This window comes from Mchenga conophoros, linkage group LG18 (genome assembly GCF_057382185.1).
Source record: "Mchenga conophoros isolate Kocher_MC1m ecotype Shallow Benthic linkage group LG18, M_conophoros_male_GT1.1, whole genome shotgun sequence".
Taxonomy (NCBI): domain Eukaryota; kingdom Metazoa; phylum Chordata; class Actinopteri; order Cichliformes; family Cichlidae; genus Mchenga; species Mchenga conophoros.
Window position 1 is genome coordinate 14462902 of NC_140543.1, and position 18179 is coordinate 14481080.

Consider the following 18179-nt stretch of genomic DNA (forward strand, 5'->3'; position numbering starts at 1 on the left):
CATGAGGAAAACTTAAGTCTCACAAACAGTAAACAATTAAACAAAATTGCTCAAAAACTTAACCATTAAAGCATCAATCATCACAGTATAAAAGTTAAACGTCAGTGACATCTTCTGTCCAGTTAGAAAGCATAACGTGTTGTTTCTTTTTCAGATCTGGCACATCTGCTTAGCATGAACCTGCTCTCATCTGTGAAGAGAACAGGGTGTCAGTGGTAAACACCAGTCAAGCTGCATGATGCTGAGCTGTGAGCATTGACCTATATGACACCCTGATGGAGTCTCTTTCATAAACCTGTTTGAGGTCATTTTCTAGAACTCTGGCAGCGCTCTTTTTCACACAAACAAATACCAGTCCTGCTGCTGGGTTTACACCCCCTCTCCTTCCCTGTTAAGCTCTCTTTGCAGTTGCAGGCCCATTTCCTGGTTTGTCCTCCACACTCTGGGAATTGCGCTGGGAGACACAGCAGTGCGCTGGGAGACTACCTGTGCAACCTGAACCAGCTGCAGCAAAACCAGAGAAAAATCAGTCAGCAGGGAGAGAGCAACAGTCTGCATCGACCACCTGCACAGTCTTTGCTGTTTTGGAGGGGTTATTTGGTCGTTGCCTAATCACTGCACCTGTTGTCACACTGAGTCACACCAAAGCAGGTGAAACTGATTCATGGTGGTTTATACTTCTTAACATGACGGACGGATCATCCTATAAATAACGCAGACTGTGTGTGTCATACTGTGATAATCAGGACTACTCTTACTTGCATAAATATATGAACACAATATCAAGCCAAGTGAAGTCATTAGTATTCTGTACATTTGGCCTGGTTTTATTGTGAATACCAATTAATAAGTATGGTTAAAAGAATACATACAAACAGCAGGGTACACCTTTAGACGGAACCTTTACAATAATGTTGCTTTAAAACTAAAAAAAAAAAAAATGGCAGCATCTCAGTCCTGTACAAAACAAAAAAAAACACATCAGGTTACAGTCCAACTCTGGGGGTGCAACAAGATGTGACATTTGGATGATACGTGACAATAAACTGGCTCCTATGGTCCCAGAACAGCTGCTACTTTGATATTTTTAACCCTCTTTGAACAAACAGATTAATTTTCCATTTCGCTCCTGATTTTAGTTGAAGGCAACAAAACAAAGAAACAAAAAATATTCCTCATCTTTCTAGCGCTCAATTAAGGAACTGGAGGTACAGAGCTTAAAACAAGTCGGTTTGTAATCTCACAGTGGTGTCGAGAAGTAGGAAGTTTGAAACATAGTACCTCCTGAAAAACTTAAACGACACCAATTTGTTAGATCAACACACTAATTTCACCAGAAATTGAACAATTCTTAATAATTCCTTCATGTAACATCATTTGATGTCAAATACAACAGATAAATTAGTTTCCTTTTTTATAGTCCAGTCAGTTTTTGTAAACATGAACTCTTTCCCAAAGGCTTTGTCCGAGTAGAAGCAATATAAATTACATAAATATGAAGAATAAGGTGAATACGGTAGGATATGAGGAGCAGACCTGTACATTTGATCTTGAATGACTTACATAGCGCTAACTGTTTAGCTTAGGGAGACTTTGGTAAAGAGCCGTTTACAAATCCTGACTCTGAATATTCAGAATCAGAGACACCTTCAGGTAGAATCTGTATTAGTGTTAACGGACAGGTTTGAAAAGCATGGAGGGGTTCAGTCAGCTTTTACATTATCATTTGAGCCTACAGTACATCAAGCATGTATCAAACACAGAGAGAAATGTCCATGTTCTTGTGTAAGCAATTAAATATACAACTAAGTTAGACAGAATATTACATATCCTGATCTATTCTCTGAATACATACATCCTTCACTGCTTCTCCATTTAAAATATCTTAACAATAATCAAAACATGAATTAAAACGTACTACAAAAAGAAAAAAATAAGCATTTATTTTTCCAACACTAACTAAAGAAATGCTTTAAAGACACTGGGGAGACACTGGGGCTCTCCCACTTAGTAGCCAAGTCTGTGGTGCGGGTTTGCTAACACAGCCCCTGATGGGTACAAAGCAAAGCCATCAAAAAAGATGCGTAACCGCCCGATTTAAAAGGAAAACTCTGCAGTATGAATTAAGCAGTCAATCTTGTTTCTTTGAGAGGAAAAAAAACAATGCAAAAAGAATAGAAATAAAGAAATATACCATTTTGTTTTCAGACACTTTTTCCCTGCAACCACTTTGTGCTCTTTGGCTCGACACCTTTCAACACATCTGGAAAATCCCGACTGCAGAGTTCGCCTTTAAGGCTGAGAGAAACAGCCGGAGCTGTGCTAGCATACAGCTCCACCCATGAGGTCATCATGTGGCTTCACTACTAGTTCAGTACAGTATATACAAGAGTTATGTGCATGCTTCAGTTCCTCTACTTTCTTTTCTCTCCAAAAACAAAGTGGCTTCAGTTTTCAGTACTTCTAAAATTTGACAACATATACAGAATGTAAGAGTATCCTGATGTTTTCAGCAGACCAAAAGTCCTTTAATTAAAAAAAAAGAAGAAGAAGAAGAAAAAAAGTTGACACCCCTTTCTGAGACATGATTAGAACTATAGTTTGTTTAAGTGGGTGAGAAAGCTGTGGGACACTGTCATTTTATTTCTATGTCAGTGTGTGAATGAAGGAAAATGATCACACACTACTACAGGATACGTGAACCAAGTAGTGCAGCTGTGTCTGTATGTGCATTCGCTGCTGTATGCCAGCCTGTAGTGTGCATCGTGTGTGTGCAGTCTCAGTGTGTGTACTGAGGGTGGTGTGAAGCTGTGTGTTTGTGTGTGTGTGCATATATTTCACACTTGATCAAATAGTAATTGCATTTTTTTAAATAGCTAGCTAGAAGTGGGAAACTGACATTTCTTCTTCTTATTTTTAAGTTGTTGTGTAAGAACTATTAAATTTAATAATACAGGAAAAAAAACAAAACTAATGGCATATTCTGAAGTCAAGCTTCAGCATTAAATATTGGAAGAGAGAATCTAATATTTAAAGAGTATTTGTTTTGCTGAAAAACAACCCTTTTATGCATGCAAATTTAACTCCATATGTACTAAAAAACAACTTCTTAGCACCAAAGTTTTAGTTTTTCTTCTAGGAACTAATTGGAAAAAAATGTTTTGTAACTCAGTGTTGCCATAATTGTTCAATAGTCTGAAATAAATACAAAGCAATTAATGCCATAATGGTTTTGCATGTGACAAGAAAAAATTTGAATGCATGTATTGCTATCAAATCTAGATTTGAAGTGATCGGGCTTGAGAGATGGAAACTGAAAGCCGCTCCATACTTTTATATCTGTGACTCAGTGTAGTGTGAGCTCTTTAAATAAATCCCCATGATCACTTCTTTACTGGTAAGAGAAGCAGAACTGTGTATTTAAAGCTGGAGTGTGGGACCTTTGCATAAAAATGAATGTCTGCTATAGTCAAGGCTATTAGCACCTGATAAAACTCTCTAAACTTTGCAGTTTATTGAAGTTTGAAATGTGAGATGTGTGGCGAAATAGCCAGAGCTAAACTTTGGGAGCTATGCAGTTGGAGTTGGGCTAGACGTATGGCAGATAGAAACTGAATCCTTAGTAGATTTACGCTTCTAATTTCTTTGAATACTCTGGATGAAAAAAAGAAAAGAGTTCACCAGTCAGATGAGAGACTAAGATCTAAAAAAGAAAGATGCGATCTTTCTGGCTATCTGAATAGTTGTTTAAAAAGAAAAGAAAGTTTATCCAACTATTTCTTTTCCTAAAATACATTGTTCCCTTATTTTACTAGCACCTGGTAGGATGTAGTGTCTACTACCACCAGAAGATGATGGGACTGCACCTAGAAACTGTTTGCAAGCCAAAAATCACATAACCAACAAAATCAAACAAAAACAGAAGAATAAAGACTCGCATCTAGTTGGCATCAGGCTTGTAGAGCGTTTCGTATTGTGAGATTTGATGCTTGTATAAACAAGAGAAACACGGAAAGCCAACAACAATGAACACTCTCCAACTCCTTCAAAAAATAAATGGAAGTCCAGTGTAAACTCCGCCATATAAAAGTAGTATGTCAAACGTCTGCTAGACATATGCGCAGTCATTTGACAGCAGCATGAATCTTCAAATAACAGGTTAATGCTTTCCAGTGAAAATCAAATAATATTTTTGTTTAATTACTCTGACTGCCAGAGGAAGGAAATTAAAGTTCTGCACTGCAGCTTTGACTGTATATCGGCTGAATACAACAGAAAACATGCCAATGTTAGTTTACTCTGTTTAAATTGTGTTTTAATTGATCTGGTGTCAACTTATGCAATAAAAACACATTTTCAACTATAACTATTTGATCAGGTCTGTTTTTTTGTGAGTGTGTGGTTGTGTCTGTATGTAAGAGTGCATATGTGCCTGTGAGGATATCAGTGAGCTCCGGTGGCCCTATAACAATGCTTTCTCTGAGAAGGGGGCCTGTGGGACATCTGTGGAGGGTGCTATGCTCACGCCAGAGGCAGCGCTGTAGTTTGCGGTCTGCGTCATGCCTGCGGGAGTTGTGCATGGTGCTGGGCCAGGGTTGCTGGCTGGATTCTGGTAGGACTGAACATCTGCTGGTGCCATGCCGCCTGGAGCTGCAGTGTACACAGGCGGCTGGCCCATGTACATATGAACGTCACTGTGAAAAGAATGATGGGGAAAAAGTGAATATTATACTACATCAAGTTATTTTAACACTAGTAAACCTCTGTCTGTTTAAGAACAGAACTGTTGTGGTGTGTAAGGAATTGCTCAATGGTGAGAAATTACTGCTTTCAATTCCAAGTACAGCAAATACTTTGATTTAAAATGTGGAAACCAAGATTCAATTTCAATGAGGAAAAACCAGAAGTTGTTCAGGTATTTAAGAAGGCTTCGTCTATAATGCTGGAACAAGTGAAAGCCTGGTTCTGCAGCTGAGTAACAGCCTCTGATACCAGCGGAAAATTTACCATATGTAAAAATAACTTAAAGAATAAGTGAAACGTGAATTTAATTAAGCATTTAAATGTATTTGCCATTTTTCATCTCACATAAAAGAGAGGAGAACAACAGCGGAAACTGATAATCTTAGTATTTGTACTGTGTGCTGTAGCAGGACCGTGGGTAACCTCAAACTCACCTGGGAACTGGTTGACCAGGAATGGGAGTTCCAGGAGGAAGTTGCTCCATAGGAACGGTATAGCCTTGCACCCCAGCACTGCTCATGGCATATGAACCTGATGCAGGCTGACCAGGGTAGACCTGTGGTGACAAATATAAACATAAAGTAAATATTAATATTCAATCAGCTTTAAAGTCCTTGAAAAAATGACAACACCTAATGTTGTCTGTGTAGATTCTCAATCATTCAGGTTCATGGTAATCTATCTTTTCTTTCCAAGCGTCTTAGACTTCCCAGTGTTGGTACTTCCCTTTCAGAATGTAGCTGCTTCTCAAATTTAAAAAAAAAAAAAAAAAAAAAGAAGAAGTTTGTATTGACTTCACCTGTTGTGCGGCGCTGGCAGGCTGCTGCATGTAATACTGTTGGCTCTGCAGCTTGGCATACATGGCATAGACGGGATCTTCATTCATCAGCTTGGCATATAAAGACAGCGCTTCCATCACCTTCACGTTCAGCTCTGACAGTTCCGAGTGCTTCCTGGTGATACAAACAATCAGCAATCCATATCTTGTCAAACACCTTCTGCATGTTATTCGCTTCTGCTGAGCTTACAATGTTCTGAATTTCTATGAATAAAGCACGCCACATCAACACAATGTACCTGTCAATATCCTCCAACTTCTGATCAATGAGGGGCCCCATTTGATTGCAGGCACCTGATGAAAAAATTGTTTAAATCTCTTTCTTTGGCTGACAGAAATCCACCTTTTCCAAAATGCAGCATGTGTACAATGTTATTAAATAGTTTTCTTTCACTTCCATATACTCATATTTTGCATAAGAAATTAATAAATAAGTGAATGAAAATTACCTTCAAGCTGTAATAATTCAACACTGTCAGACTGGTTGTCTGTTGGATCCGCACTTTGAATCATTTGCAGTAACTGGTCCATTTTGTCCTGAGAAGATGTGATAAGTATCGGATAGATGTGAGATCATTTCACAACTTAATCCAGAAGTAATAAAGTTTTTTATCTTATACTGGAAGAGATTTTTTTATTTACTGTAGAAACTTGTGACCTTAATAAATCTGAATGATCTGAGTAAGAAAGCGCACACAGCAGAGCACTCACCTCGTCTATGTACACTGGCTCCTGTTCGGGCTCTATGGTCTCTACCTGAATGTCCTCACTGAACTGTACTGTCTTTTTCTCCGTCTTCACTGTGGGTTTTCAAGTAGCCGTAGATGCAGCAGGAGAAAAACAACACAACAGTGGCAGTGGTCAGCAACGCAAACGTAAGAGATAAGAACAAACTAACTTGATCGCCTGTAATGCTCTGATAGAAGCATGCAGCACAGGAACAGATATCAGATAAAAATAGAAGTTACGAGCTGATAAAAGTTTTTCTTTAACTCGAATTACAAGAAACGGTGGCACACAGCATGAAGGCAGTAGAAGTGCAACAGCATGATGTACATACCCAGTATGCAAACCCACAGAATCAACAATATGACAAAGCCATACAATCATCAAGCAATAACAACAAAGGTTATCTTAACCAACAAAAAGTGGATGTGATGAAAAAGCCAGAAAACTCCCAAGAATAAATTTTTAAGACTACACATTTCTGTGGAAACAATGAATTAGATAGAACAGAGCATCAAGATACCAACATATGAATATGAATGTTGCATTTCAGAGGGCTCTGTAATTATACCAGAAAAAGATTTGGTACATAAGAAAAGATTATCAGCAGGAGAAAGTGCTGATCACACACTGCTTGAACTCCTTCCCAGAAATTTAGGCAGTGTTATTTTTTCAGTACCTATTTTGTGTCTCTTACTGCACTCTGCTCTCTGGATATCACACTCCCAGATCTATAAAGCAATGCTGCTAATGGACTAAATGGGCTCCCAAAGAAACAGCAATGATTCAAGTGTGTGTACTCACTCATCTCAGGCTCTGCAGTGAGATCAGCAGTGACAAAGTTGGAGGGAAACAGCCCCACCCCCTGATATGTTTCCCCTTTCCACCAGTTTGGGTCACTGGGAGAAAGAAAACAAAAAGTCCATTCAATTATGAGAAAAATGTTGCCTTTAGTAATTGAATTTAATCCTTAATAATTTCATTGGCATTTTACAAAGTCATTTCCAGACCTCTTTAAAGCATGAATACATAGATGTGATGTTTAAAACATATTTTTCTTTTGAGTTCATGGATTCTGTGCTTTTCTAAAGAGCATTTCAAAAAGGCTTCAAAGAGAACAGCCATCCAAATAAGAACGTAGCATAGTCCCAGGAAATCTGCTCACTATTATATACTGAAAGTCCTGGTTTGTTGTGTGCTCTTGATTATATTTGTGTAAATGTTCACCTATCGTCCAGGATAGTGATGATTTCTCCCGACTTAAAGGTGAGCTCATTGTCCTCTGCAGCCTCAAAATCGTAGATGGCACGGACTTTTCTGCCGTCAGACTTGTGTGAGGAGAGCAGGGTGGAGGTGTTTGGGTAAAGACTCGACATTGAGGTCTGCGGTTGCTGACGCTGCTCCTTCAGAGACAACTCGATAGCTGCACACAAGAGAGATAATAAGATAATCACAAGAGTGTGATTGTGTGTTTGCCCTTGAAAACCTTGTGGAACATCTGCAATTCATTAATCCACAATAACAGGGGGAGTTTTTCAAAGCCAATAAACAACAGTTAAAATGTGTTTAATGAACATGCTTCTAATGCACTTCTATGTGTGTCTGAATACTAAAAAGAGTCTTTATACAAGAGTCCTTTACAAAAACTGTGCACTGCTCTGATTATCTGATAGAGTCCTCTTTACCTTTGGCCAAATCCTCCTCTTCTTTTTTGTTTGTTGATGTGGAGGGATCCTTTGCCACTAAAGCTGGGCTTGCTTTTGCTTGCTCAGCAGCCTGTGAAGACAATAATCATGTGCTTCACATAAATAATGACTTACACTCATGACTCAAAAGAATAAAAGAACGGGGATGGATTTTGAGCAAACCAAGAGAGATACTAGCATTACAAATAGAATGAGCCAGAACTTAAAATTCTGATCTTAACCACTAGCGCTGCAACGATTCGTCGGCATAATTGATGACATAGACTATAAAAACACGTCGACGTGGAATTTTAAAGGATTTCCCAGAAAACAAAGTTGAATGCAGACTGTCAAAGCAGAGCTTTTCCTTCCACAGCAGCACGACTGCAGTGCACCAGAATGTAAAACGTCAGCAATCTGGAGCTGTGACGTCAACTCTGAGTGGGTCAGTTTTAGAGAGTTAAGTTAGTGTGTCGCTTTGATACCTTGTTTATATTAATGTTTTTACAGGAATGTTTATGTTAGCTTACCTGTCGTAAGGTAAAGATGATGCTTGTTGAGCGAACATCATTTCAGTTTTGTTAGCTAATGAGTGAAATGCGATAGTAAAGCATTAAACAGGAGTCGCTACACTGTTTCCTAGTTTTTGTTTTTCTCACATTAATATTAGCGTTTATTCTGAACAGTAAACATTTTCCAACTTACGTCAGGTATGTATCCACTGCAATTGTGGGGGTGGGGTATAAACCACCATACTCATATACCAACCTGGGAGCCCACAGCAGGGAACGTGACACCCTGTTCCCGTAAATTCTTGATCATTGCTGAGATCAGGCTGAGCTGCGGATCATTGCGGAAGTCTTCCGCCCACTCCACCATCAGGGCCTTCAGCTTCTCGCAGACTTTGGGGTGGCCCTGGAGAACACGCATTAAAGCATTTTATGCCAACACGGATCAAAAGTGAACCTTTTTGAAGAAATCCCACATAGTTAATGTGGCTTATTTGGACAACACACAAGAAAGTGAAATTTACCACACACCTTGTTTAAGACATTACTGACTTCACTGGCAAACTCTCTGGAGCACACCTCCAAGTGGAAAATTTTCCCACAGTTTGAGACACAGGCACCGAGAAGCTGCGAAGACAAAGTGTACATCCTCTTCATGAACCTCATGAAGTAAGTAAACACCTGAAATACTTTTGACATACGTAATTTATCACTTATAAAAGAGTAAATGTGGTTACTTTATTAGCTTATAGCTTAGTGTCATTTAAGAAATAAGTTATCAAACATAAACAAAACATGGCTGTTTGTTAAGAGTCTGCTTACAGTCAGTGCCTGCATGGCTACGTGAGGGTCCTTGTGGTTCACTCTTCTCATTATAGAGCGGAGGCATTCTTTGGGCCTGGAACAGAACAGCACAACTCAAAGGTTTGAGAAGGTTAAGCTATATTAAGCTCTTCTTTTAAACTTCTTTAGACTTCCTTGAATATATATTCTAATGATCCAAAACTCAAAAATATAAAATAAATGTGTTGGTATGCCTCAGAATGAGGAAAGTTAACTGACCCAGTGCGTGACTGCCCTATCTTGTCACATATGTCCAGAATGAGGCCCCAGTCCTCAGCAGTGTTCATCTCACTGGTTGCTTTCTCTGCAGGAAAGAAGAACACCAACCGGCGTGAGAAGAAGTCTTTACAGCAAAAGCATATTTTTTCTGCATGACTGTATTTAGAGATGGGAAAGAAGAGACATGGGAATTCTGTAGAGGAGTAATAAAGCTACTGTAATCCTACAAAAAAAAAAAAAAAGAATCACTGTTGTAAACGGTCCGTGAGAATCCTCTTTTCATGATCATGTTTGGTATTGAGAAATCAAAACAACAAGATTACTATGTTCCTCTACACATAAGCATAAACATGATGAGATACAAAGGGCTGACAATATATGAGAAGTGCCCCATCAACACTACCGCACTACAGTGAACACAATCTAACAGCTCATGAGCTGCGAAGACTTCACCTGAAGTTTATCTAAGGATCAGTGCATTTCAATCAGCAGTGGGTTCTATTTGCCACTTAAGAATTGTGTTTTTGGGGTTTTCCTTCCAAATGAAATGGTTAGTCTTGCATCTACTCTGTGTGTTTGACTCCTCTGGTCTTGGAAGCAGCTTCATGTTTTACCAAGTACCACTTGTGCAATTTTGAGCAGATAAGGTGTTTAACAAGAACATTTTAGATTTAGATTAAACAGATGTTAAAATGCTTTGTCTGACAACATTTTAACATCTTCTTGAATGTTGTGCCAATAATATTTAGCCAATAATAAACATCAGTCAGTGGCATCACATAGCAATCAACAGCGCTGATTTTTCAGGGTTGCAGTTGGGCTGGAGTCTATCCCAGCTGTCATAGAGCAAGAGTCTAAGTTAGCCCTGGACAGGGTCCCAGTCTATTACAGAGCTAAGTGTATTCCAAGTATAAACATAGGAATGGAAATAAGATGTGTAAATAGCTGACATTGCTTTCTAACATGAGTCATCAGTTGCTGTTACTGGGAAGTAGAAGAAATAATTGGGAAGTAATAAGTACATTAAAAAGTGTTGTTTTTTTTTTTGCTTCTTTTGCTCTTGACAAAAGAAGCATTAGAAAAATATACCCTAAATATACCCTAAACAAGATTGGAAGTATTAGAGATGGACAGAAAGCCAAAATTCATTATCCTTGTTATGTGGCACCCAGTTTTATCTACCTGCCACACCTGACTGTGTTCAAACCATAAAGAACCTCTTTGAATGTTTGGAAGATCTGGAATCACAGATGTAAAAAAACAAAAACAAACCCTTAAACTAAAGAAAGAAACTAAGAAAAACTGAAGTTATTTTATTCAGACCCCCAAGCTACACAACCATCCTCAGTGAGGCAGATAGTCCTTTAACCAGACAATCTTTGTGTTTTTATGAGACATTCTGTGAATTTTAGCAATCAAAGGAATGTTGTGAAGGAGAGCTTTTACCAAGTGAAAACCACTGCTAGAGCCAGTTCTGTTATCCAAGCCTTTACCAAATCTCACCTGGTCTAATGCAATTCTCTGTATATAGGATTGCCCAATTCCACGCTTTCCAGTTGGTTCAAAACGCAGCTGATTGACTCTTGTACAAAGAAAAGATAGCTCATCGCTCCTGTTTTAGTTGAACTGCATTGGCTGTCTGTGAAGTTTCCAATAAATGAGTTTCACAACAGATATTTTTTTTGTCTGTAGGTCACCAACTCATTATCCCAACAACTTCTCTCAGTGCCCCTTACTTGACTGAAAGCTAAAGGCAACCAGGCAAATGTGGTTACTGCCACTGGCTCTGGAATAATCTGCTTCCCCAAATAAGAATCTGATCAACAGCTGATGATTTAAATCAGCTCTAAAGATTTATTTACACTTGCTTTAATTAAGTCTGAGGTCCCTCATGGTTTGATCACACTCACTGCAAATGTCTTTTTTCCACCCGTTTTAGTTGACTAGTAATGTTTTTTTATTCTTATTTCTGACGTTTTTTTCCACTTATTATTTTTCATTATGTTGACTGACTATGTGAGCCTGTAAAGCACTTTGGCTGCTGTCATGTCATACAAAACAGTATAGTGAAGTAACAGATGCTCACAACAGTAGTAAAAGCCAGGAACAGAAGAGCACGATCAGTTAAAGGCTGGTTTGTTTTATCAAAACAGCATTTACTGCTGGGTTTGGGCTTGAGGCTGTGTATGGGGCTGTGCAAGTGAACGGTGTTGTGTATTTTTCATCTATATGAAAACTACACGCTCTACATGAAAATTAGGTGGCTAACCACTCGACAAAGATCAAAGAGACGACAGGAAATACAGCGATACTCTGTGGTTTCCCATAGCTCCGCATCCTCTTTCACTTCCACTCACTGTGAGAGGTCAAGCACATAATTGTGGTTAGTTAACAGAAGATGGGATACATAAAGGTAGCCAGTGATATGGCTTGCTAACTCAATTCAGTGATCCGATGACAAGCCTGTGTCTCCGCCTTCATTAAGAGTTGGCCTGACTTAAATAATACACGTAATACATCTCGAGAATAACATCACCAGTTTAGGATGCTTTCGCCAAACGGTCACTTGCTGTTTGCTAGCTAAATATACACATAGGATAGGGGAGCAAGCTAGCCATCTATGCTCCTCAAAAACAAGCAAAACAGACATCAAAATTAATATCATGGGCTTCAGGTTGTCAGTTTACACAACCTACAGTATGTACCAAACGTTACCCATATACCAATAATATATATCCAGTGGCTAAGTGAAATGTTGCCCACAGCTGGAGAACACAAACAAAGCTGTTTGGTCACAGCTACTTAGCTAGCCTGCTAATAACAGCCTCCAGTTGTGATTACTCACCAACATCTTGGTCAAAGGGGTTAGTCGTGAAGAGAGGCATCGCTTGGTGTATAGACGACAACAGATTTCGCCTTTCCCAGATATTTTCTTTCCCTCTTTTTTCTTATTTCATACAATACAAATGCATAGTAACGACAACCTAATGGGTATCAAAGGCAGCTAACTGATTCTTTTCACACAGTCACTCCTTCGCCAGACGGCAACAAGCAGGGCATTCTGGGTAATCGAAGGAGCCCTCACTGTATTTAATAAACGGTTATAAGCTTCTACAGTTTAACACTCCCTGTCGGACTACTGTTCATCCCTGTGTGCTGTCTGCAAACTAGAGAGAATGAATCATAAGTCACCAATTGTCCTTGGCATAGAAAAAAATAACATGTCATCGTCAGGTGATGTCGATCACGTGACAAAATGTGACTGTGAGGCTGCAGCGCGTGAAAATGAGTAACACATAAAGACTTTAATCTTGTAGTTAAGAGGATTTGTGTGGCGTAAGTGAAGCAATAAATGAGTAATTACTAATTTAAGTAATTAACAGTGGTCTAAACTAAACTACATTAACCAATATGTAATTCTAGCACAGATGACATTAACTGCTTGATGTCTACAAACCTTTTAAAATTGAACAGAGACAAGAAAGAAATATTTGAGATATTTATCCAGTTATATTACTGGATATATTATCAGTTTAAAGCAGCGGCATCCAGAATCCCTACACAGAAACAGAAACTTTATCAAATTACCCCAATATTGAAGTCTTCACTGGGTCCTGGTTCCACCCAGGATTACGTTTAAAATCTCTGTTAGTTCATACAACTCTCAGTGGTTTGCTCTTCAAGTACATCTCTGACTTGCTCAGTAAGACCAAGTGGACCTCTCTAGAGAGGTGCAAATCTTTTAACTATTCCCTGAGTTGGACCTAAATGCGCTGAGGGTGCTTTGCATCACTGTTGTCTTGTCCTTTGGACCAAGATGCCTAAAGTCAAGACACAACTGTGTCTATGTTAAAGTTCTGTTTAGTTGATAATTAGTTGTTAATTGCTTTAGGACATTACCGAGATACAGTTTAAAAATGTTTTTATAATGTATGGAAAGCACACTGAGTTTAATTAAAAGTGTATATATGTGTATATATATATGTATATATATATAAATAAAACTGGCACCAATATTAGCATATATATAATTCAAGTATATTTTTGAAAAAATTATACATTTTAAGAATTTTGTTAGTGCTTAGAACAAGTATATAATCTTAAAAAAGGTATTATTGTCAGTATTTATTATTTTATGCATTTTTCACTTTTTAGACAAAGCATACATATCAAAAAACAAACAAACAAACAAACAAACCCCAAAACATACAAATCTACTTTAGTACATCTGAAATTTTCTATCTGAATATAGACTGAATATTACATTATATAAATCCATTATTTAGTCAATGTGTTGTAATTGTCAATTTATAATATTAGCATGTTATTATTATATTATTAATACAATAGTATGTAGGTTTAGGCAGCATCAGTGATGTTCACACACTCTGTCTAGAGTGTGTGAAATATGTAAGTTTAGCTGTAGTTTAGATTTTTTGTAATATTTTGCTACTTTTTCTCAAAGTACTGATGCTATACTGTTATACACTCGTTTTATTGAAGACAAAATAAAAATGCAAATAAGACATAAATAGCAGATTAGCAGTAATATTTGAAATTTAAAGTCTCTATTTTCCTTCAGTTTTTATGTGTAAACACTTGGCATTTCATGCTAACCAGTCTGCACACATTTACTGAAATATTTTATGGACAACAGTCAGTGATTCCACACAAATTTTTTCCCAATTTTATTGTGTTAAGCATTCTGACCCGATCCATCGGAATGTGGTGATTGAATGAACTCACAGATGAACCTTAAACTGGATTAAACATTGCTATTCAGTCCATAAGATCAACAAAAAAAATTGATTATACAAATTATAATGTTTCGCATATTGCATTTGGCATAATGAAGAAATCATCTGATAATGGATACATTACAAACCATGTGCATATGGATCATGTATATATCAGATTAAGATAATACTGGCAGGTCAAAGTCCAAGAAATACAGTCCTTTGTAAGGCAGCAACACTGCTCACATCAGCAATCAATTCTCCCCCAACCTCCAAAAAAGCACTGAAAAAATTTACTCTACTTTTCTTTCTTTTTGTTAGGTTACAGGTATTTATTGGGCAATGATGACAAGTGGTTGCTCACCATGTTTGTGGGAACTTGCTTGTAAACAAATGATAATTCTATGATTCTGTGGAGTATTTTATCGGATACAAAGATTTGAAGTATACTCTGACAGTTTAAATGTGTAAAGACTGAGTAACTGAACAAATCAAACAATATCAAATTCAGTTCCAACCAACTAATTGTCATTTGTAAAATATTATTTACAGATACACATGTACAACTGTGGCTGCATCAGCCTAAATAAATGAAGATACTCGTGTTTTTTCAGTACAAAATCGAAATGAATACAACAGTGGAATGGCTCTGTGTTTGCTCTGCCTTTTGCATGGTACTATGTTGTAAAGTGCCTTTAAAGACAAATAAAAGTCCAAGTGTCAGTGATGCTCCACTGGGCTGGCTTTATCAGAGTCTTCTAGTCACGTAGTGCTTCTCCGCATGGCCCTCGTTATAGTGACGTCTTCAACCTCTTCACCTTTCTCCTGAAAGGAGACTGATCACTACTTCTTAGATGGATGCTATAAAACTGGAACTTTCACTGTGAAGAGAACAAAAAAATACAACACATTTTGTATCTGTATCTCTGTGTGTGCGCCCAAGATGTTGCATTTACAGTTATAGCTCTCCCAGCGACATTTTGAGGTGTTATTGTATGAAAAAACAGCTATTAATGATGACTAAGCTCCACTTAGCAGGGGATGTTCACTGTTACAGTGCATCCAGAGAGTATTCACAGTGCTTTACTTGCTCCACATTTTGTTACAGCCTTATTACGGGGCGACCGTGGTTCAGGGGGTTGGGGAGCGTATCTGTAACCGGAAGGTCGCCGGTTCGATCCCCAGGCTCTCTGTCCTGGTTGTTGGTCCTTGGGCAAGACACTTTACCCTACTGGTGTTGGCCAGAGGGGCCGATGGCGCAATATGGCAGCCTCGCTTCTGTCAGTCTGCCCCAGGGCAGCTGTGGCTACAACCGTAGCTTGCCTCCACCAGTGTATGAATGCGAGAGTGAATGAATAGTGGCATTGTAAAGCGCTTTGGGTGCCTTGAAAAGCGCTATATAAATCCAATCCATTATTATTATTCTAAAATAGATTAAATTCTTTCTTTGTGTGTGTATATGTCTCTGTGTGTATATCTATATAACTATAAAATAAACTAGACTGTTTATTTTTCTTTTGAAAAACTTAATAAAATATATTAAGGTGATCTTGAATCAGTCCAATTTGAACAGGGGATCATAATTACTGGATCTGTTTAGATAAACAAAACTGCATCAGTCTACAAAAGAACAGCGTAAATAAATGTAGTATAATTTTTTAAGACATTACACATTTGTGACACATTTTAAAAATATACATTTGGAGTTGAATAAACAAACTTGGTCGTCATATGGGCTTTGTTTCCAAAAACACAAATTAAGCAACTATGGAAATACACACAAATAGGAAATTTAAAAGTCCAATATGAAGAAGGTACTAACTGTCAAAGGCATGTTCACAGATGAAACCAATGCGGTCAGTGCAGTAAAAGTCATTCCAGTTGGCCTCATGGATAAGGCCAGCACAGTCCTCGCCGTCTTCGTGACCATGCTTCCAGTTATCAGGTTGGCCAGGCTTCCACTTCCTAAAAACAACCACAAAGACACTTGGTTACACTTTGTTAAAATTGTCCTGTACAGTTAAAATACATACACAAATTTGCAACTCACGTGAAAACTGGTATGGTTCCATCTACCCACTTCCAGACATTTTCCTCCTCTCTGTCACTCAGTCCAAGCCAGAAATATCCTTTTCCTGTGATGGCTTTTTTTACAAATTGCTAGAGGTAGAATAGAAAAGAAGATGTAACAAGAAAAAATGTTTATAATAATGTTTTATGTCAATTTGTGCAATTGTTTAAAATTAGCAATAGCTTTATATGGAATATATGGATGTAATTTAATTTACCTGTTCTTCACTGTTATTGATAATGAGCATATGAGCTGAACGATTAGTACAAAACTGGTTGGCGTCATCAAAGTTGAGCCTCTGTGAACCAGAAGAAAAGTAATAGCAGCTGTCTCCAAAGTTTCTGAATTCACGTGGACAACCTGGAAGAATGAATTACCACATACATGTTATCCAACAAAACAAAATCACTAGAGATGCTAGTTAGATGGTACAAGGTATCAACATTTACAAAAATGTCCTGGTCTAATTTATCTAATCACTTGATTCTATCCATCCATCCATTCGCTTCCGCTTATCCTTTTCAGGGTCGCGGGGGGTGCTGGAGCCTATCCCAGCTACCATAGGGCGAGAGGCGGGGTACACCCTGGACAGGTCGCCAGTCTGTCGCAGGGCCAACACACAGGGACAGACAACCATTCGCGCTCACATTCACACCAAAAAACAGGGCAATTTAGATTTTTCAGTTAACCTATCCCCACAAAGTGCATGTCTTTAGACTGGGGGAGGAAGCCGGAGTACCCGGGGAGAACCCACGCAAACCCGGGGAGAACATGCAAACTCCACACAGAAAGGCTGGAGTGATGCTCAGGCTGGAGTGAACTCAGGACCTTCTTGCTGTGAGGCAACAGTGCTAACCACTGTGCCACCGTGCAAGATTCTATCTTATTTTATTTATTTAGCACCAAATCACAACAACAGTCACCTTAAGGCACTTTATATTGTAAGATAAAGGCCCTACAATACCCTAATACAGAGAAAACCACAACAAATAGACAACCTCCATCAATAAGCACTTGGTGACAGAGGGAAGGAAAAACACCCTTCTAATAGGAAGAAACCTCGAGCAGAAGCAGGCTCAGAGAGGGGCAGCCAACTGCCGTGAACGGTTGGGTTTGATGAGAGTGAGACAGGACAAAACTCACCAGGCTTTGGACTTGTGGCAACAGGAGGCTGGACCGACACAGAGCCCTGTGGTTCCTGTACTTGTTTAGAAGGTTGAGATGGTTTGGGAGGTTGAGTGACTGGACGGGGCTGAGTGGGCTGAGGTGGCTTTACAAATATGGGAGTTCCAGGAAGTCCTGGGAGACCGGGAGGACCTGGAGGGCCCATGGGTCCAATAGGCCCACGGGGTCCTTCCATACCTGAAGGTCCTGCTGCTCCTCTGGGCCCTTGTGGCCCGGGCGGTCCTGGCATTCCGGAAGGTCCATCCGTCCCAGGAGGCCCTGGAACCCCAGGGTCACCTTTCTCACCAGGGTTTCCAGGTCGACCACTAGGCCCTCTTGATCCTTTAGGTCCTACAAGACCTCGAGCCCCAACTGAACCTTTTGGACCTGCTGCGCCTGGTGGTCCGGCTGCACCTTGTTCTCCTTTAGGTCCGACCAATCCTGGCATTCCTTTGTCTCCTTTATCACCCTTTTGTCCCGTTTGGCCCATTGGCCCCTGAGGACCCCTATCACCTCTGGGCCCTCTTGGACCTGGTGGGCCTGAAATACGAGCAGATAAGTGAACTATAACTGATAGAACAATGTGTAACAATTAATGTTTACATGCACTGTCACACAAAACATCACACAAATGATTTCTTGTAA

The 18179-nt window shown here is 39.0% G+C and overlaps 2 protein-coding genes across 2 annotated transcripts in view; both read right to left on the reverse strand.

Moving 5' to 3' along the window:
• Positions 1-804: 804 nt before the first annotated feature.
• stam (signal transducing adaptor molecule (SH3 domain and ITAM motif) 1) lies at positions 805-12770 on the reverse strand. The gene is made up of 14 exons (XM_085253759.1): positions 12409-12770; positions 9564-9648; positions 9324-9399; positions 9033-9128; positions 8761-8907; positions 7993-8083; positions 7535-7730; positions 7112-7206; positions 6293-6381; positions 6031-6118; positions 5821-5875; positions 5543-5696; positions 5178-5299; positions 805-4694 (listed from the first exon to the last, which is right to left on the reverse strand). Exons 1-14 carry the CDS (start codon positions 12446-12448, stop codon positions 4463-4465), a joined length of 1566 nt encoding a protein of 521 aa, XP_085109885.1. The 5' UTR covers positions 12449-12770; the 3' UTR covers positions 805-4462.
• A 1054-nt stretch (positions 12771-13824) lies between these two features.
• colec12 (collectin sub-family member 12) overlaps positions 13825-18179 on the reverse strand; it is a 31913-nt gene continuing 27558 nt past the window's right edge. The window contains exons 6-10 of the mRNA XM_085253758.1: positions 17514-18074; positions 16588-16730; positions 16350-16459; positions 16122-16264; positions 13825-15180 (exon numbers count right to left, since the gene is read on the reverse strand). Of these exons, the coding sequence (XP_085109884.1) occupies positions 15161-15180; positions 16122-16264; positions 16350-16459; positions 16588-16730; positions 17514-18074 (977 nt within the window). The 3' untranslated portion in view covers positions 13825-15160. The remainder of the gene's footprint in view (positions 15181-16121; positions 16265-16349; positions 16460-16587; positions 16731-17513; positions 18075-18179) is intronic.

Bases quoted from the DNA above. Each gene is read 5' to 3' on its own strand.
- stam (XM_085253759.1), bottom strand. From the start codon at position 12,448: ATGCCTCTCTTCACGACTAACCCCTTTGACCAAGATGTTG. The intron at 9,649-12,408 runs GTGAGTAATCAC...TCTTTCCTGCAG, and splicing joins CCCCTTTGACCAAGATGTTG to AGAAAGCAACCAGTGAGATG. The intron at 4,695-5,177 runs GTGAGTTTGAGG...TTCTTTTCACAG, and splicing joins CCTGGTCAACCAGTTCCCAG to TGACGTTCATATGTACATGG.